We start from the raw sequence: 25869 nt of genomic DNA on the forward strand, positions 1-25869 counted from the left end.
TGACACAGTCCCGCACAACTTTAAATATCTCTTTATAGGCAATTTCTTTGCTTACACGATCTCTTTTATAAGAAACTAGACTAACTAAGCTTTGATTACATATTTTATTCAGCCTATAATTCCACACCAACAATTTATAGTGATTTTCTAAAATCACGTTACTGCTGCTGTCCAAAGCAAATTATTACAATTTGCTCTTAAATTTCCAAGTCCAAACACTTATGAACTTACCATTTGATTTTAAGACATATCATGACCACATCATATCTTATTAAATCAACTCATTATGTCCTATTATGATTGAATTTACTCAACGTTTAATCACTTAAAACTTACCTCGGATACTTTGAATAGTTGCGGATAGACTACTCGATTGCTTTTTCTTTTCCTTTATCTGATTTTGACCCTCTTAGCCCTTGAGCTTGATTCAAACAAATAGATCTTATTTAATAACTTATCAAATTAGCTATTCGATTAAATACATGTATATTATACAATTAAGTGCGAATGATTTTATTAACTAGTTATTCAAGCATTATACACATGCTCTACTCATGCCCCATCGAACATAATACTAGCTTAATACCTTGCATATTAGGATTTCATAGACATCATTTAGTTTCACATAATACACATAGTGTCCCAAATCGACACAAGAGTCAAACGCATCACTCAAAATGCCGAAATCCAATTAAGTCTACCATTATAGCATTATCATATTTATGTACTTGGTAAGTTGGGTTTGAACACGTTTGGCACTAGGTGTCCAACCAAATATTCCTTGAACACTAAACTCGATTTATAATCTTTCCTAATTAAAACATTTAACACCGACTAGACATGTTTACAAGCCTAGGCTGAATATTATTTTAGACATTCGAGAAATCATTTCTCAACTCAACTAAATTTTGTATATCACACTCAAATATTCACACTAGTTTATTTTAACATTATAGCTGAAACCCTTAATTGACTAACACAACCTCTTAATTCAATATAAACACGCATACATATATATATACAGCCTAAATCCCTTTCTTAACTCGTGATTCACTAACTTGGGAGTTATTTTCTAACAAATTTTAACTTACTCTAATACCGAATGCTACTCAAGCTTTAAGCTCATGTCCTTTCATTATTAAGCAAATGTTATAACATAACTAACATCCCTTTTTCAATTTGAACATCAACACATAAAGAAATTAAACACAAAGATTCATAGCCGAAACCTATACATAACATCATTCAAGGTTTAATCCCCTAAATTCATGCACAAAGCCGAACCTATTGAGAGATGTATATAAAACAATATCTAGTTAGTACATTCAAGCACCTACGGCATTCCCTTCAATTTAATACTAAGACAAACCAAAAGATTTATTCATGTAAATTCAAAAATTTCAAGTTCATCTCTTTCACATATAAAAACCAAAAAATTAAGTATTTGCTAGCTTAAACTCTATTAAACCTTAAAACATCAATCTATCCCCTACCATTTTCCCCCATGGCCGAATGCTCAAGACACCATAAAACTAAAAATTTTGTCATGGGCTATGTAATGAACTTAATATCTAACTCAAAATATGCTAAAAAAATCCATAAGCTAACATGAATTTCTCACCTTATTCATGACTTAGAATCACCGAATGGTTGCTCCCTCTCTCCCTCTTAGAATCGGCCAAGAAGAAACAAGAATAAAGACTTGTTTCTTTCACCCCTTTCCTTCTTTTCTTTACTTTATTTCTAACCTTTTATTTTATTCCATCCTCCATACTAATATGGCACCTAGTTAATTAAAGTTAATATAAAATTCACACTTGATTATACAATTTGTAGCATGGCCGGCCACTACCTATAGTTTGGCTAATTTGACATGCAAGGACAAGCACTTTCCCACATATACTAATAGGCCACTTTAGCACTTGCCTAGCATATTTCTAAATTGTCTCACATAAGTCCCTACTAATAATTTTCACATACACTGACCAAATTGAAGTATGAAACTATCACACAAGCATTTACTCGCATCATAAACACAGAATATAACCTTTAATTATTTATAAGACTCGGTTTCGTGGTCCCGAAACCACTTTCTGACTAGGGTCACTTTAGGGGTGTCACACTAGGAAGTTCCCAACGGCATCTACTTGTGCAGTTGTGTCTTTAAGTAAAATTAGGTACGAGTCGGTATGATGATCAGGCTTAGCACAAATCCTGCACAACCAAGCTAGGTTCGTCTATCCTACAAGCATAGTTTTAACCACATTAGTAAGTTCATCAATCTTCTTTACTATGGAAGGAGTACTTATCTCATGAACCCTTCTCGTAGGTTCTATAGGTGGTCGATACTGTTGAGAATTTGCAGCCATAGTCGAAATTAATTCTCTAGCTCTTTGGGGAGTCATGTTCACAAGAGCCCCTCCATTAGCAGCATCAGTCATCTTTATTTCCATTAGGAGTAACCCTTCGTAGAAATACTGTAAGAGTGACTGTTCAGATAGGCCATGTTGTGGGCAACTTGCGCACAACTTCTTGTATCACTCCCAATATTCATAGAGTGACTCTGCCTCCTTTGTTATATTCCGACTATTCTTCTCCTTAATTCGGCTGCTCGAGCTGCTAGGAAAAACTTGTCAAGAAAAAATCGAGACATATCAGTCCAAATATTAACAAATCCCGGAGGTAAATAAAACAACCATTCTCTAGCAGGGTCAGCTAATGAAAAAGGAAATGCTGATAGTTTTATTTGATCCTCAGTTACTACTTATGGTTTAATGCTTAGACAAACCATGTAGAACTCTTTTAGATGAGTATAGGGGTTCTCGTTTTTCAAATCGCAGAAAGTAGGCAATAAATATATTAATCCTGACTTTAACTCGAATGGTGTTTCGTCCATCGAAGAAGTTATGCATAGTTGTTGCTGTTCATCTGGTGCAACTGCAAGTTGGCGTATAGTTTGATCTGCCATTTCGTCTGAATCTTCGGATTAGTAGATATCTTCGGTGTAAGATCCTTCTTAAAAATCAGGTTGTGGTTGTTTACTGTGCCAAATAGCTTCTCTTTGAAGTGTTCGAGCCAACTTTTCTATCTCTAGTTCAAATGCTAGAGTCCTCGATTCTCACTTGGTCATAACCAAAATTTAGAAATTTTTACCAATCCCCAGCAATGGCGCCAAAATTTGATGGGCATCGAAACCACCAAATATAAATTCCTAAATATATATATAATAATAAATTGAAATATAGAGTAGTAGGGTCGAATCCACAGGGACTGTTTATCTAATTTCGCCTTTTCTTGTGACTTATTCCCACGACTTATGCGTAGTAGTGCTGTAAAAAATAAAAAATGAGGGTTTTAAATTGATTAAGATAATAAAATAAGGAAACACGAAAAAAATATATTCAAAATTAAAAAAATAAATTTAAGAAAATAAAATAAATGGATAAATAAAATATTTTTCAAGCTTAGCATTAGTGTCGGTGTACTCCAATCTTGAATCGATCCTTGAAATAGATTTTTTCTTCCAATCGATAAGCTGGTTATAGCAATCGAGGATCCCTCAAATCGCCAACTCTTCCTCTCGTAGTCGATCCCAATATCACCTACAAATCGACCCTTGTCAAATTTCCAACCACGTGGCATGTACCCGTAATTTAAGACTTCAACAGCCTTGTGATCTAAAAAGCCCAACTCGAATTAATGGTCTCAACCATGTGGATCGTTTAAATCCAGTCACTATCTCCCTTGACAGAATTCAACTAGCTTTTTCCAATTAAACATGCCAATTTATTCGTGGGATTTTGAATACAACACCGCTAACTCAACTTCCCAACTGTACGCCAAATGATTCCAACCCAACGCGCGCTTTTTGAATTGAAATCGAATCAACTTTGAGGGATGAATTTGTACTATCCCATATACCGGAGAGATAGCGAATATCGAATTGCAAAGTATTTAGTGTGGGTTTATATCTCACGATTACTTTGTCAAAGTGATTACCGGGCTAAGGCTAAAAAGGATTTAGTTAATAATCATGAAAAAACTCATGCTTTGAAAGTGGTTTTGTGGAATTGTGATAGGTGGAAAGGGAAAGGGCCTTGGAAGAAAATTAAACCAAAAAGCTGAAAGTTAAAGAAAAAAAATGAGAGAACAGAATACGAGTGATACAGGAAGGGAGAAAAAAAGAGTAAATAATTTATTAAATGCCAAAGGCAAAGTGTGTTCAATTGGTTGTAGCCATTAGGTATTTATACACACTTTTAGTGCTAAAATTTAGGTAGATTTTTCCTAAATATTATCACTAAAGAATTCTAAATATTATCACAAAATAATTCAAAATTTAAAAATCAAATTTAAACTAATTACAGAGTTGTAACAATATCAAAAATCCTTCAATCTTTATCCAACCACTTAAAAAAAATCTTCAACCCTTCAATATTTATCCAATCATCTTTGAATCTTCAATCTTTCAACAATCCTTCCTCTTTGCTTTTTGTTCCAATTTAGCCTTTTTTGTAAGAGTTTGAATTCAACCCACCAACTTCATTCCTGATAAGAAAAATCCAAATTTAATAGCATTTTATTTGATAATTAGCCAAAAATAAATATATTTAAAATACAAATTTATCTTGCTATCAACAAGTTTGACATCAAAACCATAATTTTTTATGAGTTTTTGAGCCTATAAAGTATAGATTTTTTTCATTCTCATTTTATTTTTGTTTGTGGGTATGTCAACTTGATTTGTTATTCTAGAACTTGCTTCGGTTATACATGTCGAGACCACATTATTTATTTGATATATTGAGATGATAGAGTCACTTAGGATTTAACCCGCTTAACCTTTAACACGGCTTACCCGTTGAATTAATCTTAGTAAACCAAGTTGATCCTAACACATTTTTCTCTTATCACCCGTTCTTGTTAACCCGAAAATCACATTAATGTTTTAAATCACCCTCTTTATTGACTCTCTTTTTGTTGAGATTCGGTTTTAGTTAGTTTCCTAACTATACATTATCTTTTGTATTACAGAATTTTACTTTGCTCATAAAGAAACAAAAAAATAATAATAAATAGTTGAAAAAAATGAATGATAAAAATTTCGATTGAGCTTGGATCATTAAACTTATCTTTTGTATAACAGCTCATATTGGCTCTTTTTTTCTTGTTGATGTAAAATTTTTTAACTCAACAACTATTTTTTTTGGTAACTTATTAACTCAATTCTCGAATGTAACAAACTTTTATGACATTTTACATACCATTAACCTAAGCCTCGTTACAACCTTGTTAAGACCTCTTGATTGATGTGTCATCTTATTCTTATAGTGGTGGATATTTGATTTTCAAGCAAGCCTATGGTAATAACATTTCTTATACAACCGTTGAGTGCACATTACTTTAACCTTAAACACCTTCAGTGCTCGAGTGAGTCTCCGTAATAGTGTTAATTCTTATTAAGCTTAAATTTCAGGTAATTATTGAGATAGGGGAGATGCCTAATATTTTTAATCCTTAAAGATTATCCTACGTTTCCGGATTTCACTATTCCAGCACAATCATCCAAATTCAGGGCAATTCCAGTTCTCTTCCTCCATTTTCTTACGATATTTTGCTTATTTTGACTATATTTGTTTCTACATTAAGGACAATGTATATCTTAAGTGTGAGGAAGATTTTATATGTTTATGTGATATAGTCCCTAAATATTTTTTTTTTGTTTACGTGATTTTTTCAAACCTAACATTAAATTTAATTTATTTTTTTAATTTGGAGTTTTTATTAATTATAGTTGGGAATAATTTGTGGATTTTTGTGCATTGTTTTATTTATACTTCAAGACATGAGAGAGTCAAGCATGATAAGCTGTTTTCATAAACTATTAATTTAGGTTGTCTCCCTAAACTAAAGTATTATCTTGAAATTTTAAAATTTCTAAGCTTGACATCAAAACCATAATTTTTTGAGCTTTTAAGCCTATAGAGCATAGAATTTTTTTCATGCTCATGTTATTTTTGGTTTTGAGTATGTCAACATGATTTGTTATTCTATAACTCACTTCGGTTATACATGTCGAGACCATATTATTGATTTGATATACTAAGATGATATAGTCACTTAGGATTTAACCCGCTAAACCTTTAACACAGCTTACCCGTTGAATTAACCCCTAGTAAACTCCATTGATCCTAACACATTTTTTTCTTATCACTCGTTTATGTTAACTTGAAAACCACATTAATGTTGTAAATCATCATTTTTATTGAATCCCTTTTTGTCGAGACTCGATTTGGTTAGTTGTTTGACTATACATTATATTTTGTATTACTGAATTTTACTTTGTTCTGAAAAAAACCAAAAATAAAAAGAAAAAGAAAGGAAAAAAAGTTGAATAAAATGCATGAAAAAAATTCAATTGAGCTTAAATCATTAATCTCATATTTTGTATAAAAGCTCATATTTGCTCTTTATTTCTTGCTTATGTAAATTCTTTTAATTCAACAACTGATTTTCTTTTGTTTGGTAACTTATTAACTTAATTCTTGATTACAACCAACTTTTATGACCTTTTTGTACCTTTAACCTAAGCCCTATTACAACCTTGTAAAGACCTCTTGATTGGTGTGTCATCTCATTTTTATAGTGGTGGAGATTTGATTTTCAAGCAAGCCTATGGTTATAACATTTCTTATTCAACCTTTGAGTGCATATTACTTGAACATTTAAACATTTAACATCTTGAGTGCTTGAGTGAACTTTCATGAGGGTGTTAATTCTTGTTGAGTTTGTATTTCAAGTAATTATTGAGATAGGGGAGATGCCTAATGTTTTTAAGCCTAAAAGATTTCTGCTTATATTGTTGATATTCTTTAGTTTCATTTTAGTTTGAATTTCCAATGCACGATTATCTGTAAATTATCCTAAGACATTGTCGGTGAAAACAATAAATTGAGGGAAGTTAATTTGAATGTGGATTGAGAATTTTACTTTAGGACAAACAAACTCTTAAGCGAGGGGATGTTTGATCAGTGCTAAAAGTAACATGTTTTAATCTCGTTCTTAATGCGCTTTTGGATTATTATTCGATGCTAATTGTGAATTGTATACTCTTAATCTTTTAAATTTGTGTTTTAATGCTTAATAGAACACTTGGGAGCAAAAAAGAGTGAAAAGCAGAGCGTCGGAGCAAGCTACGTGAGCCACACAGGCTGAATTATTCCATACGGCCAAACCACATGGTTGTGTGACCCACACGAGTATGTGGTAAACCGTATCGATTTCATGGAATTGTGCACCGAACAATGAAAAATCTTATTTTTAGGTTTTTCGAGCAATATAAGATGTATATATGACAAAAATAGGAAGATGGGAGGGAACCGTTAGAGAATACTCAAGGAAATAACTCAAAAAAACACCAGTGAAGCCGACTTTGAAGTAGATTTTCGTCAAGATTGAATATTCCCATTTGGTTTCTTAGGAAGTTATCATGAGTTTCTTTGTTTCTTTCGGTTATATTGTCTCTTGGATGTTTTTATTTTCAAGCATGAACTAATTTTCTAAATACCTAGGGGAGATGAACCCTATGATGGATTATGTCGTTTGATTTTTATTTTATGCAATAAATATCTAGTTTATTGTTCTCAATTATGTGTGCTTAATTATTGGTTTAATATTTCTAGACTATTTATTCATGTTCGATGTGCTTAAATCAGAGGTTGAATAGACCCTGTTCAAGAGTAGATTTTGCGTAACTGAGTGGAGTTCCATGCAATCCTAGAAATAGGACGACATAAATCTACTGGATTAGAGTCAAATTTAATAGGGGAATCCATAGCACGAGTTAATGTGATAATAGGGGTTTTAATTAGAAAGAAATTTCAATTAATCAACCTAGAATTAGTTGCTCTTATGCTCGAAAGAGATATTAATATGATATATGGATTTCTACGGATTAATATGCTATGTAAAAGAAATTGCGTAATTTAGATTGATAGTGATAGAAGAAATCTGGGTATTGTTTCGCTTCTTGGCTATTAATCAATTATTTTCGTGTTTTGTTCTTTATCGTGTCCGTTAGTTAATTAATTTAGTTAATTTTAGTTTTAATCACTCGAATTTATCGGTTAAATAATAGAAAGATAGTAATTACTAGTACTTTTTGTCTTCGTGGGAACGATACATTTACTCACTGTAGCTATAATATTAATTTATAGGTGTATTTGTCTTAGACAAATTTTTAGTTAGTTTCGCGACGCATCATAGTTTTGTGTTTTGATCCTATTGGTTCAAGCCCACACTCGAAGCAGTTCATGGTACGAAAATAGTGGAGAAGATCGTTTGGTTGAAAGCCGAAAAACGTCAAGGATCTGCTTATCCAAAAACACAGGTATAATTTCAGTTCAAGGTTTATTGTTATAAATAATACAAATCGAGTCGGTTTTCAAATTTTTAATTTTTCGTTGTGCAAAAAAATCGTTTTTAATTGAATTTTTTCCAATACATAGCAACAAAGCTAAAATTATTGAAAAATTGACCCAAGTATCAATACTTGACTCACTATTTGCGTATTGGACTTTTGAATTGATGTTTCATGGCTTGTTTGAGTTAGCTTTTTGTTTGGTATGATTTATGGATGCTTGAAATGATTTAATTGGATGTTGTAACTCTAAAATAAATGTGATTTGATTGAATAATTGATTGATCAAAATGTCTTAGCCTCTAACATGACATCTTTATTCGGTTCACTAAGGGGTGTAACACTCAATATATAAATCATATTTTTATATTAAAATAGAAAATAAATATAACTCTGGTAAATTAATAAAAAATTCATAAGTGATGGGATAATTGCTTAAAAAGATATTCTTACCATGATAATATGTTAGTATTACTTTAATACGAATGAATATTCACCTTAGCTTATAACAAAAATAAAAATAGAAAAGAAATTTTTTCTTAATATTATCAAACATGAAATACAAATAGTATATACTTTTTAAATATTTAATATAAATTGTTTGTAAAGTTTAATTTAAATATATAAATCATATTTATAATTTATATAAATGAGGAGTGAATTTATAATTTGGCACCCAAACTAGATTTTGAAAAGCCAAAAGTTAGAAATTTTAACCTCTTAATTTTGCTTAAAAAGGCAGTTTGATAAGTTAAATTCGCTTGAAAAGTTGCCTATTTAAAGGCCTAAAGGTTACTTTAACATTAGTTTTGAAAAGTTACCTGAAAAATAGTTACACGAAAAATGTTGCTTGTGAAAAATATGATTTAATATTTTAAGTGTTTGACAATATTTTAAAAAAAATTGTTGTGAAAAGTTAAAATATTCATTTTAAATATGGTGTTGTAAAATAAAAAAATTAATTTAAATTATTTTTAAATTTATTAATATTATGATATATCAATTTTAATTATGTTTAAACAATTAATATAAATTTGTTTATAAAAATTAATTTGAGCATATAAATCATATTTTTTTATAGTGTAACTTGTTAATTGTTTCATTGCAACTTACGGTACAATAAGTCTTATCTGAGAAGTCGTGATTCTAAAAAATATAAAATTCATTTTCTTTACCTGTTCTCTTTTTTTTAATTCTTTCTTTCCTTTATCCCTAACTTCTTCCTTTTCTCTTCTATTCTCCTTTCTTCGTACTCACCAAAATTTAACCTTTGAGTGTCCTTTGGGTCCCTTCTTTTCCCACCCCTTACGAACCCGGCCTAACTTTTAACATTCACAAACTAAGACAATGTGGATTAGAAAAAGTTTTTTCTGCTTTTCTCTGTTATTGAAGTGAGATGAAATTGATGATGATTGATTTAGAGTTTTTTTTTTCTTTTAGTTTTGTAAGTGTATTGTTATTTTGCTGGTTTTTGGAAGTTTCAGACCACCAAAGTCTCTAAGCCATGTCGCTAAGGAATGAGTTGAACAAGTGATGTCGCCTAACACTATACCAAAATAGGCTTTTAGAGGCGCCTTTTTAGGCAAAAAGCGCCGCTAAAAGTATTTGCGGCGCTTTAAGAAGCGCCGCAAAAAACGCCGCTAATGATAGCGTTCCTAACTTTAACGGTGCTTTTCCCACAAACGCCGGCTATATACCATGACCTTTAGCGGCGCTTTTCCCACAAACGTAGCTAAAGACCATGACCTTTAGCAACGCATTTTCCATAAACGCTGCTAAAGATCATGACCTTTAGCGGCGCTTTTCCCACAAACGCCGCTAAAGACCAGTACCTTTAGCGGCGCTTCTACCACAAACGCCACTATAAAAATGACTTTTAGTGACGCTTTTTACAAACGTCGCTAAAAACATAACTTTTAAAAAAATTTAATTAAATAATATTTATTTCTATGATAAATATTATATTATGTTTTATTTTTGAAATTTAAACTTTAAACTATATACTTTTAAGGATAAAAAAATTAATTAAATTAAATTTTCTATTAAAATTTTAACTTTAAAGGTAAATATAAAAATTAATGAATTTAAATTTAGAATTAAAATATTATGTTCAAACTCATATGATCTATATTAACTCGGCCAAATATAAAAGGAGCTATAAAACACATAATAATTAACAATCATGGTTAAAGAAGCTAGTATACAAGGTAGCTACAAAACCCTGTTTCAATAACACCTAATTCAAGTTCCGACTAAGATAAACGACCATGGAATGCAACATTAAATAACACTCTACTTTAAGAAGTGTTAAGCCTTGGCTTTTCCAGCTTGAAGAGATTGAATCCTCCACTACACCTTCAATATCTAAAGGGTGCAAAACCAAATGATCAGATAAACCAACAAACTTGGTAAACAACAGAGATGTTAAAAATAAAATATATATGTAGCCATTAAGGCTCAAAAAATAAATATAACAAACAATTATGTGCAGCTTTAGTAGCAGGTTGAACCATACTAACAAACAATCTCAATCATAGCTCTTCCATGTGTCACAAATAGGCATTCTTTCTAATGATTGTCTAAACTATTCAATTTTTTAACAAGGAACAATAGTATTAATTTGCAAAAAGCAGAACAGAAACATGCTGCAACACTGTTGTTTAACGTTATATAGAAATGTCTTATATAGCATAAAAGAGAACTAAGGCACAAAAAAAAAGAACACCATAATAATTAAATTGATCATTGATATATTCAATTTTTCCAATACAGGTATATTCAATTTTTCCAAGTTTTTCCATGAATCTGAAGGGTCATAACTCTATACCCATCATGTCCAAACATGATTCCAACATTGGTGCCAGACTCAGGTATTTCAAGAAAAATAAAAAAAATCGTAGCAACATTGGCCAACAGAAGGGATAACGTATACCTTGGTCAAGCGGTATATCACTGCTCGTCTTGTCAGCCAACATAGCAAGTGGAGCCTGTGTGTTGCCTTCCTCATCAAAGACAACCCTTGTCCCCACAGGCCTATGAACATTGATCTTCAGCTTTTTTTGCTTCAAGATCCGTGTTGCTGACCTGAAAATAAGAAAACCAGCTCAAAAACTGATTTCAAGTAATGGACTACAAATAAAACAAATCATTAAGGTAAAACTACCCAGGGGCATACATAATTGACTAATGTAAAACAATCTACCTATTCCCAGAAAAAGAAAAACTAGAATCTGTGCAAGTTACCACATAACCAGGTAAGCTTACGAGCCAAAGCAGCTATATAAAAGAATTTACCATTTAACCTACTAGTACATAAATGAAATTATTTTTTCATTGTTGCAACTAATATAATCATAAATAATTTAAGAAAACAACTAAAAAACAACTCTTATCTACCTAAAGCATAAGAATTCAAAATCTTTTAGATTATTTGATACATAAAATATTTTATCTTTCTTACCAATAAAATAAAATAAAATAAAAAACAAGAATCAAATTAGTTCAACCCCAAGTCTTTAGTCAAATTTAATTAAACCTCAAGTTCTTTGTCAAAAGAAAAGAATATATATAAAAAACCAAGAAAACACATACCTAGTTTGATTGGCAAAACTTCGTTTTCTTTGGTAGGCGGTCATTGGGAAGATTAACAATTAATTAAGAAGATGAAAAGAGATAGACCTTGAAGAGTTTTTGCAAGCAAATTGATTAAACTTCTTCTATGTTCGAATTTTTTGATATTCGATTCTTGTTTTTTATGTTATTTTATTTTATTTTATTTGTAAAATATTTTATTTTCATATGGCATATTATTATTTGAAGTACAAAATGTTTTCAGGCAGTACAAAGAAACCCTTATCTACCTAAAGCATAAGAATTCAAACAAAGGAACTGAGCTTCACTAATTATGTATAATTTTTTCATAAATCAAAATATAAATTTATTATGTATTAATTTATAATTTCATTATTTTATTCTGTAGGTGAAAGAAACAGAATAAGCATGTCAAATCTTGGAACCTTGGTTAAATTTTCTAGATACTTAATAGCCAAATCCACATCTTCCATGCCAAATTGATAGGCCAATAAGGAGTTAAGAATCTGGCCAAACATAAAATAATAAACTGGCATGAGTCCCAGGCAGTAGAGATCATAGAAAGACTTCATTTACCTGAAAAATGTAGCGACACATAAAACGACATTTTATAAAAAATTATTTCATTTGGAATAAAACGACACTGTTTTGCTATATAATTATTTTTGTGGTGTTTTTTTTATAAAAATGCCGCTATTGCTTACCTTTGAAAATTTATTTCATTTGGAATAAAATGACACTATTTTGTTATGCTAAAAGGGCGCTATTTTTTAAAGTAAAATTATTTTTTAAGCCTGTTTTTTATAAAAACGCCGCTATTGCTTACCTTTTGCGGCGTTTGTCATAAAAACGCCGCAAAAATTATTTCATTTGGAATAAAACGACACTGTTTTGCTATATAAAATGGCGCTATTTTTTTAAAGTAAAATTACTTTTTTGTGGCGTTTTTTATAAAAACGCCGCTATTGCTTTGCGGCGTTTTTATTTCATTTGGAATAAAACGACACTGTTTTGCTATGCTAAAAATCTTTTATTTTGTCTGTTAAAAATTATTAGTTAAGTGATTTTATAAAAAAATTATTATTATTTTTTATAAATTGAATTTTTATAAAAAAATCAAGTACTCTCAAAATAAATATCGTATATTTTAATAAGAAAAAATAATTAAATGGTTGTAATTAATTATTAAGTTAGAATTATCCAATGTACGCAATTAATCTCTCACATATCAAATTTTTATTAAAGATTGAGACGTTAATCATGATTTTATATTTATCATTTCCAATCTACTCTCCATTTTATTAGAGATATTTCTTCCTAACTAAAATATAATTATTTTGCTAGATGTTAGATGTGGAATGATTTTAGTTTTTGTATTTTATTTTTATTTGTTATAATTTGGTCCTATATATCCAAAATAGATAGTTACCTATCCGTATCAATTTGTTACATTTTTATTAATTTTTTAAATCTAATATTTAAATATATCAAATGGTTTAGATTAAATATTTTTTAGTCATAAACACCGCTAATGTTACCTTTTCCGGCGTTTACAGAAGAAACGCCACTAATAAATTAAATTCTTGTAATGAAACGACACCGTTTTGAAAAATTCTAATACATATTAGCGGCGTTTTTGCTATAAACGCCGCCAAAGCTCGCATATTTTATAATTTTTATATTCAATTATTGTATATTGCATATCAATTTTAAATTAATAATCTTTACAATTTATTATTATCTCTTTTACAATTATATAAGAACTTATTTAATATATAAATTAAAAAATACCAATTAATCTAAACCTTAAATCCTAACCTGGCCCTGAATCTCTAAACCCTAAATCACTAACCCCTAACCCCAAACCCCAAATCCCTAACCACTAAACCCAATAAGCTTATTTAATATATAAATTAAAAAACACTAATTAATATAAATCCTAAACCCTAACCCTATCTCGACCACGAATCCCTAACCCTTAAACATTATTTAATATATAAATTAAAATACACTAATTAATCTAAACCCTAAACCTTAACCTAACACCGAATCCATAAACCCTAAATCCCTAACTCTTAACCTCTAACTCCTAACCCCTAACCCATAAACCTTAAATTACAACCCTTAAATCAGAATCCCTAATCCATAATCCTTAATTCCATAATCTATAAACCTTAAAATTGTAACTCTCAAACCGACCCTAAATCCTAAACTAACCATATATATACCCTAAACCATATATATTAAACCCTAAACTATAATGATAATTAAATTAAATATTTTAAAATTAATACTATTGTATCTTTTACAATTATATTTGAAATTATTTAATATATAAATTAAAAATCAATCAATTATGTACACAAAAAATTTTAAAATTATTTTAAATAATAGTATTTTAATTTCTCCATTTTTAACAAATATTTTTCTATTTTTTTTATTTCAAATTATTTCTACGTGTCATTATTTCAAATTTATCCATTTTTAACAAATATTCAATTAAAAATAAATTGAATTTTAATTAATATAAATAAACAAATTAAATAGTAAATAGACAGATAAAATGTTTTTGCGGCGCTTTTTCAAAAACGCCGTTAAAGCCCCGAGCATTAGCGGCGCTTTTCCAAAAACGCCGCTAAAGACCCGAGCATTAGCGGCGCTTTTCCAAAAACGCCGCTAAAAATAAAGCATTAGCGGCGCTTCTTCAAAAATGCCGGTAAAGCCCCGAAAACTCAAAAAGGCATCGTTGTGCTTAGGTTTTTTGCGTCGCTTTTTGGAAAACGCCGCTAATGCTCATTTTTAGTGGAAAACGCTGCTAATATTGGATCTTTAATGGTGTTTTTTTAAAGCGCCGCTAATGCTTGATTTTTAGCGGCGTTTTTTATCCAAACGCCACTAAAAACGCCGCTAAAAGCCTGTTTTGGTGTAGTGCTAATAACAAGAAAAGCGCGATGATCGGAGAGATTTTAAAGATAAAAAAGATATACAAAGTTTATTTACAAATCTTTATGAGCTCATATGATTTACAATTGCTATGTTTATTTTGTAAAGTTGGAATTTTTGTACTTTGATTAATTATAATGTGAATTTTAATTAACAATGGTGGAAAAGGTTGTTGGAAAGAAAAAGTTAGAACCTCGAGAGTAGAAGAGCAAAGTTCCCTATTTTATTTTTCTCCTTGGGTGCCGGTGGTTGGCTTTAGGATTTTACTTCAATTGAAATGCTTTATTAAAGTTGATGCTACATTTTGGCAGTTTTGGCATAGAACAATGTTGATAGATTAATTTGTTTGGTTTCCAAAATCTTGAATTCTGTTCCAAAGCTTGTATCATAGATAGTACTTTTCATTCTTGTAACTTTGATGCCTTTTCAAGAAATTTGAAGTTTAAATCATTGAGTAAGAAAAAAGAAGAATATACGAGTAGAAGGAAGAAGATAGGAGAAAATAAATAACTAAAATTATTATAATTTCCGAGATAAAATTGAGACAATGTCTAATTGTTAAAATTATTTTTTTTAGAATCATATGACAAAATTAATATAATGTGTAAATGTTGAGAACTAAATTTTTTATTATGTCAATTTTAGAACTTCTACATTTTTGTTCTCTACAAAGTTAAGGATAGTTAAAAAAAGGGTTAATAAGTAATTTGCCCCTCGAATTTGTCCAAAATACTTCGTTGGTAGCTATTTTTTTTTCTAAGCCTATTTAGCACCTGAACTTGTATTCTGTCACCTATATTGGTACCTCTGCACTAACATCATGAATTTGTGCTGACATGACATTGATAGCCAATCTAGTGGTAACATGTGACAATCTCTCAGTATGTCATGTGACAACCTCTCAGTATGTTACGTGAAAAATATATATTTTTAAAATATTTAAAAATATACAATTTAATAAATAAAATTATAACTTTTTCCACATCAAAAATGAAACTGGACAAACTGATGCCTAGATACATCTAAGTCCAGACTAACATTTGTCCAGATTCAATCTACATATATATTTTTAGTAAGTTTATATGGTTTTAATTTTTTATTATAAAATATTAGGTTATTTATATTATTGTTGATAATAGCTAAAAGTAACATGTTTTAATCTCATTCTTAATTCTATTTTAGGAGATTATTCGATATTAATGGTGAATTTTATGCTTCTAATCATTTAAATTCATGTTTTTATACTTAGGATAGCATTTGGGAGCAAAAGGAGCCAAAAACAAGTGAAAATCGGAAAATCGGAGCAAGTTACAAGAGCCACATGGGCTGACCCCTTCCACATGGCCTGACCATACGGTCATGTAGTAGGCCATGTTGATTTCGCGAAGTTGCACCATAAACGAGAAATCGCATTTTTTTAGGTTTTTCGGGCATTTTAAGGCATATATATGACAAAAATATGATGATATGAGAGCGTTGCCGTAGAATATTCAAGAAAACAACTTGTAAAACACCATTGAAGCGGATTTCTGTCAAGATTAAAGACTTCTAGTTGATTTCTTAGGAGATTATCATGAGTTTCTTTATTTTTTTTTTGGTTATACTATCTCTAGGATGTTTTTATTTGCAAGCATGAACTAATTTTCTAAATACTTAGGGAGATGAGCCCTATGATGAATTCTGTCGCTTGATTTTTATTTTGCGTAATGAATACTTAGATTTTGTTCTCAATTTCTACATTATTGATCCATGTTTGATGTGCTTAAATCAGAGGAGGAATAAACCCTGTTTAAGAGTAGATCTTGCATAATTGAGTCCAGTTGCATGCAATCCTAGAAATAGGACGATATAAATCTACCGGATTAGAGTCAAATCTAATAGGGGAGTCCATAAATTGAGTTAATACGATAATAGGGGTTTTAATTAAAAAGAAATTTCAATTAATCAATATAGAGTTAGTTGCTCTTACTCTCGAAAGAGATATTAACATAATTTAGGGATTTTTACGGATCAATATACTAAGTAAAGAAATTGCGTAATTTAGATTGATAATGACAGATGAAATCTAGGTGGGTTCTTTCTTGGGTATTGTTTTGCTTCTTGGTTGTTAATCGATTATTTTCCTGATTTTTTCTTTGTCGCGTTTGTAGTTAATTAATATAGTTAATTTTAGTTTTAATCAACCACTCAAATTTATCGGTTAAATAATAGAAAGATGGTAAAAACTAGTACTTTTAGTCTTCATGAGAACAATATCTTTGCTCACCAGAGCTATACTATTAATTGATAGGTGCACTTGCTTTAGTCAGATTTTTAATTAGCTTCGCGATGTATCAATTGTTATTGTTATAATTTTGAAATTAAAAAATATATAATTTTAAAAAAAATTAGAATATATAAATTAATCAAAAATAAAAAATTACACTAAGAATGTCTAGATTCAAATGCATCTAAACAACTTGTAGATGTTCCTTTTTAGTTCTTTTATTTATTTATATATTTTTATAAAATTTTAATTTTTATTAATTTCTATATTATAAATTTTTATACATTTTCAAATTATTATAGGATTTTTTTATATATTTTTAATTTTTATATTTTATAAAATTATATTTTTAAATAATAACCTAAAAACTGATATTTTATAAAAAAAATAAAAAATATAAACTTATTAAAAATTACATGTAGAATGAAGTTTGACAAATTTGTGTCCTAATTCATTCTAGATGTGAAAAATTATACTTCTATTTATTAATTTATATATTTTTAATTTATGATTTTGACTTGGCATATTAAGAGGTTATCGGGTGCCACTACTGAATTGGTTATCAATAGCACATCAATATAAACTAAATATATTAGTACGAACATATCAACTTCAATAGTAGAATATAAATTCATATACCAATTAAATAAAAAAAATAGATACAAAATTAAAAAACAAATATTAAACCTTAGAAAATTAACTAAAAAAAATCTATTGATTTCAGTGAACATTTTATTACGAAAAAAATTCCATCAAGTATAGTCAAATGATGTCAGGTTAATTTTTAACAATTGAACGTATTTCCGCACTATAAAGCCACAGCAGTCCAAAATCAGACAACTTTTATCTATTTAACATTACTTATAGTTACGAAAGTACTTTTCCATTAACAAAGCGAACTCCCAAAACCAAAACCAACAATTTTAAGACCCGCGCTTTCTCAGTTTCTATTCACTGTCGCCCCGCCCTTTTCCAGCTCTGCGCTCTCCTCTCTTATATTTTCTCTTCTCCTCGCCCAAATCAAAATAAAAATAAATTAAAAGGAAAACAGATTAAAATTAAAGTTAAAATGAAGCGCGTTTTCGAGGAAATCTCTGACGAAGAATGGGAGAACCACTCTTTCAAGCCTTCTCGTGTTTTGAAGAAAAACCCTAATCCTCCTCCAATTGAGTCTTTCGCTTTCAATTCCCAAACTCAGGCTAGTTTTTCCGACCAAAGCAGCGATGATTGTGTCGAAATCGAACATTTGGCTGATGATTCCAACTTGGAAGACGACGTTGAGCCCGAGGATGCCGGGCCGGTCAACCTTGCGCGTCGATTCATCGTTGATGAAGACGATGACGACGAAGAAGATGGTGATGGAAAAGACGGCAATGAGAATGCTTTTGAGGAGCTGTATGACATTGAGTCGAGTGAAGAAGAGCAATTGCAAGAGGATGACGTGGTGGGGAAGGCGTTGCAGAAGTGTGCGAAAATATCTGCGGAGCTACGGAAGGAGCTGTATGGGAGTTCCGGTGCTTCTTGCGAACGATACGCCGAAGTAGAAGCTTCTTCAGTGAGAATCGTTACACAGGTATTAAAAAAGCTTAAGGCATTCTATTTTTCTGTTTGGTTACTGAGAAAATTGAGGAAGGAAGGCCGTGATCACTTGCATTCTTATATATATATATAATCAGAATGCTTTATGAAGTTGTAAAAGGTTGTAGTAAGTTTGAGGGAGCTAAATTTAGCGAATTTTGTGATTATGATTTTTGTCTAATCTTTAGTTTAATGAAAATCACCAATAGCTTTAAATTTCATTTTTATGTTCATTTTAGGGGAGCCGGTTATTTTTTATATACTGCATGACAAAATTTGGGGAATGTATTATATGCGTTGTCTTTTCCACATCAGCTTCGTTGTTTCCTAATAGACTTGTCTATAAATTGGAATATTTCTTACTCTTGCAGAATGATATTGATGCAGCATGTGCAGTGGTGGATCCGGAATTTCAGCCAGTTCTCAAGCCATATCAACTGGTTGGTGTAAATTTTCTTCTTCTGTTGCATAGTAAGGGCATTGGTGGAGGTACTTGTTCTAATCTTTTGACATCATTGTTGGGCTGTATATTTCTAGGTCTTTTTTATTGATTTAGTACCTAAAACAAGAAATCGTAATTGTTTGTGGGGATTTGATAAGTTACTGAACATATTTCTTATCACCTGAGAAGAAAAAAGCTTCGCTCACCCTTAAGTGTTGTCATTGGCCTACATTCTTCAAGTACCTTTGAAGATTGTTAACTGTAATTGGGTGATTAAAGTTAAGATGAAGAAAAGAGACATAAAATTCTTAACTGTGGGTTGTATTATCCATTCTTCTGTTGCATAATAAATGCATTGACCTTTGTCAATCACTTTCTTGAAATGCATCAATCGCTTTTGTGGCAAAGGAAGGAGAAGGAAAAGATAAGAACCTTGAGTGATAGTAGCTTAGCGGAGTTAGATAATATGCAGGCTCTATACTCTTAGCTTTTGAGGGAATGATATTGAACTTGTTAAGTTTAAGAAAGTATGTGAAGATCTGTTGAGATTCGTACTTGTTTCAGTTAGTTTCCAATTTGATAAGAAGATTGTGAAAAGAATTTGTCAAGGTTGAGTCTTATTGCTGAATTTGATGTTGAATCGGCCAAACAGGGGATGGTTGTTCATTTTTCTTTATGATGCCATGTACTATGTTAATAGGTAAGTAATTTGGCATTCCATTTTTCTTGTTTCCTTATGAGTGCAGTACATAAATACTGATTGCTTTTGCAGCCTCTATTTCATATAATTTGGAAGGACAATTACAACTTTTTGTATATGTGCAGCTATATTGGCAGATGAGATGGGTCTTGGGAAAACCATTCAGGTACTTCAACTCTAAGTTCTTGCCCTTGATAATCCTCTGTATTTGGTTTTTATCAGACTAAATTGCTTTTCTCTACAGGCTATTACATATCTGACTTTGCTGAAACATCTGAAAAATGATCCTGGTCCTCATTTAATAGTTTGTCCTGCCTCACTTTTGGAAAACTGGGAAAGAGAACTTAAGAAGTGGTGCCCCTCATTTTCTGTACTTCAGTATCATGGTGCTGGCCGAGCATCTTATTCAAAAGAGTTGGGTTATTTGTCCAAAGCTGGATTGCCACCTCCATTTAATGTTCTTCTTGCGTGTTATTCACTTTTTGAAAGACACAGGTATACTCTATTGTTAACTGGGTTTTTATGTTTGTGTTCTATACTATCTGCCTGTCTGTGTGTGTTTGACTTTTTTATTATTGGTTTTCACAGTGTGCAGCAGAAGGATGACCGTAAAATTCTGAAACGATGGAAATGGAGCTGCGTGCTAATGGATGAGGCCCATGCTTTGAAGGACAAGAACAGCTACAGGTGGAAAAATCTAATGTCAGTTGCTCGAAATGCAAAGCAGCGTCTTATGCTAACAGGCACACCACTGCAAAATGATTTACATGTACTATTAGTATTACCTTTACCTCCCTCTCCTAAAAATAATTCTAAAATCTGAAAGTATTTAAGTAAATAATGGTTGCAGAGCATTGTGGCCATATTGTGCAGCATGTGAGTGATATGGTTAACACTTAACAGTTAGTAAAGTTGAATTTAGTGCTGAAGCATTAAATTTCATCAATTAAAAACTACAACCTTAATGAACTTGATTTTGTCAGAGATAAATTAAGTGATGGAAAAAGAATACAAATGCTTATTAATGGGTAGTGTGCGTTATGACAACTATGTTTCTACTCAATGAATCATGCACTAAAATTTTGTTTTTCATTATAAAGTTGTTCATCTCTTAATATTTCATATATTTTCTTACTGTCAATGGAATCTCCAATTTTTGTAAGAAATGCATGTCCTTTGATTATAAAAGCTTCTTGTAAGAAAATTTTATCACTATAAACGCCGGTGGTATGAGAAGCATTGGAAGGTATTTTTATTTAACATTCTTCTGAGTCCACATGTTACATTGCTGTTGCTGAGTGGCTGGATTTTTTGTTGCAGGAGCTGTGGTCTTTGCTAGAGTTCATGATGCCCGACCTTTTTGCCACTGAGTATGTAGATCTGAAGAAGCTACTAAATGCAGAAGATAGGGAGCTAATTGGTCGTATGAAGTCCATCTTGGGACCATTCATCTTGAGGCGTTTGAAATCAGATGTGATGCAGCAGCTTGTCCCAAAGATACAGCAGGTAGATGCTTCTTGCTCTTTTGTTTTAATCCGATAATGAGTTTTTCTTTCCTGAGGAATTTTGATTTGAAAAGTCCTTTCACTGTTAGAGGAGTTTAAGCATCACTTCTGCAGGTTGAGTATGTGATTATGGAAAAGCATCAAGAAAATGCTTATAGGGAAGCTATAGAAGAGTATCGTACAATTTCACGAGCACGCATTGCAAAGTTATCAGAACCGGACTTGAATAATATCATTGGGATTATTCCTCGGCGTCAGATCTCTAACTATTTTGTTCAGTTTCGCAAGGTGCTTCTTGTTTTTTCTCCTCTACATGCAGTTAATTTGAAATGGGTTCCCAGTTCTTAATCCTAATTTCTTGTTTTGAACTAATTTAGATTGCAAATCATCCATTATTAGTGAGGCGAATATATGATGATGATGATGTTGGTCGCTTCGCTAAAAGGTTACATTCTATTGGTGTTTTTGAATGTACCTTGGACAGAGTAGTTGAGGAATTAAAGAATTACAGTGACTTCTCCATTCATCAGGTAATTCTTTCTTTGATGTTCTGTTTTTCTTTAAAGACTAGCATACTTGCTTCATTTACCATTTGTAAGTATGTATGATTAATCTTCGATTGTGTTCATTGTTTAGTTCTTTCTCAACAAACTAGTCATATAATGTTTACATCTAATAAAAAGTTCTTATGAAGGCATTAACTGAAAAGAAGGTATTTGAAATATTTTTGAATTGGACTGTCACTCTTCATTGTATTGCCGCGTTCCTGTAGTTTTGTTCAGTTTTCTTCCCGCTCCTTTGTTTGAATACTCTATGTTTTAGTTTTCTTTTCTACAATTAACCATATTGTCCCCTTTAGCTGTAAATGGATTTTAAGTTGGTGGTAGTAAGATGATGCTGTCAGGTTGATCCAACCTAAAAGCTAAAGTTCTGTGGTGAGTGCCTGAAATAGGTTTCAACTGCAACATATTCTCTTTGTAGTTTTTACTAGTTTGTTGCTTTTGAAAGTGTTCACCACGTCTGAGCCCAGTATTGGCTCTATGCCCGAATCAAAATGAGGAAACCCTGGATTTGAACCATATTCTAAAAGCTAGCTTATTTTTTGTAAGTTTGTGCTTGAGGATGTGGTTTTAAATTGCTGAAAATTTCAACAATGGTGTATGTCAATGTTGCTTTTGTTATGCTAGTTCTTGAGGTGCCTCTGCTCTACGTTCATTATAGATATATCTGGTATTCCATATTGGATCCTCTTTTTTCTTTGAGCCAAAACCTTTTTATGCGATTTAAGGTTGAAGCACATTAGTTGATATGATGTTGTGGAATCAGGAACTGATTGCCGAAATTGTAGGTTGGTGAATTGTAGCCTTTGATATTCATCACAACCGAGCTTAGTCACCCATAGATATGGTTTTGCCATGCATATCTTGTTGAGCATGCTGATATCTACTTGTCAAAGGTGATGAGAAGTTTAGCTTGAATTACTGCATGAATAATAAATAAGCAGAGGTGGGAATAAAACACATACCTTATTTGAAGCTTTATTTTGGACGGCTTGTTTGGTTACAAGTTTAACAAATTCCTGGTTTGAATTCATTGAGTGTTTGTTTGAATCCTAATCAGACCCTAATGAATCTAGTGAACTACAAATTATCGCCCGTAATGATTCCCATCTTTTATGCAATTCATCCCAAATTTTACTCATTTTAAGCCTTATGTTGATAGCATATTATTGCACAGGATTTTGAAGATTCTGATGAACCTCTGTATTAAATACAGAGACATCGTTCTTTCATTCTATTGCCTCTCTTTATCATTGAATGCTTTTAAGTATTGAATGCCGACATTCCAATTATTCTATGCTTTCATTTGAAAATGCCCATCTTTTAATCGAGATATCAAGGTTGGTAAAACCATCACTGCTCATAGTTAAACTTATCTTTCCAAATAGAATTTGTCTATTTCAACTATAACAAGTGGATAAATAGACTGCTGCATGTACATTCAGTATCACTAGCATTGTATGTTCTGTAATTATTGCCATTGGTGTGGTGGCTCAAACTTTATGTATACATTACCATTGATTCTTTTTCTCTGCATAAAGACTAGGGTTTTATTGCAAGCTTATGATGAAAAGGCTTTTTGCATATTTGAAACTAATTCTGACCTAAATCATAAATTCTTTCTGTTCTAGTTTTGGCATTCATATATTTTCTTTGAACATCCTTATTACAGCTTTTACTTCGTTATGGAATTACTGGTGGTAAAGGAACTCTTTCTGATGAACATGTTATGCTTTCTGCTAAATGCCAGGTATCTTTTTATTTCTTCTCTCTTTTTCTTCCAAAATGTTATTCTTCATTTACATTCAACTCTCTTTTGGTGCCAGGCATTAGCAGAGCTTCTCCCTTCACTCAAGAGAAGTGGGCACCGTGTTCTGATTTTTAGCCAGTGGACATCAATGCTTGATATCTTAGAGTGGACTTTAGATGTGATTGGGGTTACATATAGACGGCTTGATGGAAGGTGATGCTTTACGTTTGCTTTGTTTAAACGTTTCATTTTCATTTGTGGCTAAAAGCTTTGGTCTTCTTTTTCCAAGTTTGATTCCACTTTTTTAATGTAAGGCTTAACTGATGCAGGACTTTTTAGTTGGCATTTTACTTGTATACACAGTTGTTCTTGTTTTCTTTTTACAAAGCTTCCATTATATCAGCTGAGCTTTAAATTGTATCTTACTTTGCAGCACTCAGGTGACCGATAGGCAGACTATAGTTGACGATTTCAATAATGACACTTCTATATTTGCGTGCTTGTTGTCCACGAGAGCTGGAGGGCAAGGTTTGAACTTAACAGGAGCTGATACTGTAGTTATTCATGACATGGATTTTAATCCACAGATAGATCGACAGGCTGAAGATCGCTGCCATCGAATTGGCCAAACAAGGCCAGTTACCATATACAGGTAATTGGAAACACCCTTTGTTTCACTTTACATTGCCTTCCCTAGTCCCTCCCTGTTTCTTCTCATCTCTCTTTGTGAAGTTCTAGTTCATACTTTAGTGAATGTATGCTCAAATCTTTTCCAGGCTAGTTACGAAAGGTACAGTTGATGAGAATGTTTATGAGATTGCAAAAAGGAAGTTGACTCTTGATGCAGCGGTGCTAGAGTCTGGATTGGATGTAGGCAATGAAGATGACACATCTGAGAAAACAATGGGGCAGATATTATCATCCCTACTGATGAGCTAGAACAAGAGTATGTGAAATTTTGGGGGTTTTTTTTTTTCAGATTCTTTATACTTATGTTGCACCCATTGTTGTATCAGCTATGTTGATCTTGATAGTTAGGGTCACTTGGGGGGGAGGGGGAGGGGGGAATGAACCTTCAAATTGTTAGGGTATGTCTTGCATGGGTAATAATCAACACCGAACTCTCAACATCAATGTACCAGCATATCATTGAGAACTATTAAGAGGAAGGGACCGGTATCATTTGGTGGCTGTAGAGTCCAAGTTTCAAATACCTATCTCCCAAATCGTCTCTTTTTGTTCTTTTTTCTTTTCAACATGAAGAGCATATTAATTGATTATGATCTTATACTATATCTGCCATAGCAAAGAACATTAGTATCATTATGTCGAAATGTCAAACTTAAAGAGAATGATAGTTAATTTTAATGGTACGTTTGTGTACTTATATGTCTTTTGGGTAAACTAGTCATGGTTGGAACTAGTGGTCCACGAAACCATAACTATCAATGTCCTTTCAATGTGGTCATGACTCACAAGCATAGAAGCGAGCACCGAAGCACCCAAATCATATATTATATATTTTGGTCAAAATATCTAAAAATGTAGAGAATTTCTCTCCTCCATGTAATGTTCCCCGAAAACTATAATTTTCAATGTCCTTCCAATGTCACCATCGACTAGCAAGCATCGCCGAAAACTATAATTTTCAATGTCCTTCCAATGTCACCATCGACTAGCAAGCATCGAAGCACTCAAATTATATATATTATATATTTTGCTCAAAATATTTAAAAAAGTTAAAGAATTCTTCTCTTTCCTTGCCTCGCTCCCTCTCTCTGTCTCTCTATATAACACTACTATATCATTTCTAGTAATTTAGAATTTTAAGATAGCATACATTTATTCAATTTTATTTCAATTTCTTGTACTTTCTTAGCAATTTCCATGTCATGATCTTTCTCTCTCTATATATTAGACCATTTTTAGTAAATTCGAATTTTTAAGAGGGCTTATATTCAATTTTATTTCTAATTCCTGTACTCTTTTATTGTCTCTCTAGTTTATTTCCTTTAACTCCATTTAAATTTTTAGAAAAAAATATTATAATAATAATTTCAATTCGTTTTTTTCTTAGTTTAAACTTAAATAAAATAACTTTTATTTTCTTTCTTA

At 31.5% G+C, this 25869-nt stretch overlaps 1 protein-coding gene and 1 long non-coding RNA gene across 3 annotated transcripts; one reads left to right on the forward strand and one right to left on the reverse strand.

Moving 5' to 3' along the window:
- Nucleotides 1–10526: 10526 nt before the first annotated feature.
- Nucleotides 10527–12309, reverse strand: LOC107961503 (uncharacterized). The gene is made up of 2 exons (XR_001701313.2): nucleotides 11352–12309; nucleotides 10527–10783 (listed from the first exon to the last, which is right to left on the reverse strand). It is a non-coding gene; the product is annotated as an uncharacterized lncRNA (long non-coding RNA).
- Nucleotides 12310–18101: 5792 nt separating this feature from the next.
- Nucleotides 18102–25034, forward strand: LOC107909934 (protein CHROMATIN REMODELING 19). 2 transcript variants are annotated; one of them, XM_016837643.2, is made up of 13 exons: nucleotides 18104–18792; nucleotides 19169–19286; nucleotides 19892–19939; nucleotides 20065–20105; nucleotides 20184–20434; nucleotides 20528–20708; nucleotides 21260–21445; nucleotides 21559–21732; nucleotides 21822–21974; nucleotides 23677–23754; nucleotides 23831–23967; nucleotides 24188–24406; nucleotides 24531–25034. In XM_016837643.2, exons 1-13 carry the CDS (start codon nucleotides 18289–18291, stop codon nucleotides 24691–24693), a joined length of 2253 nt encoding a protein of 750 aa, XP_016693132.1. In that variant the 5' UTR covers nucleotides 18104–18288; the 3' UTR covers nucleotides 24694–25034. The 2 variants fall into 2 exon arrangements, with proteins under 2 accessions (XP_016693133.1, XP_016693132.1); XM_016837644.2 differs by lacking the exon at nucleotides 19892–19939 and having other exon boundaries at nucleotides 18102–18792.
- The last annotated feature ends 835 nt before the right edge of the window (nucleotides 25035–25869 follow it).

This window comes from Gossypium hirsutum, chromosome D02 (assembly GCF_007990345.1).
Source record: "Gossypium hirsutum isolate 1008001.06 chromosome D02, Gossypium_hirsutum_v2.1, whole genome shotgun sequence".
NCBI lineage: Eukaryota > Viridiplantae > Streptophyta > Magnoliopsida > Malvales > Malvaceae > Gossypium > Gossypium hirsutum.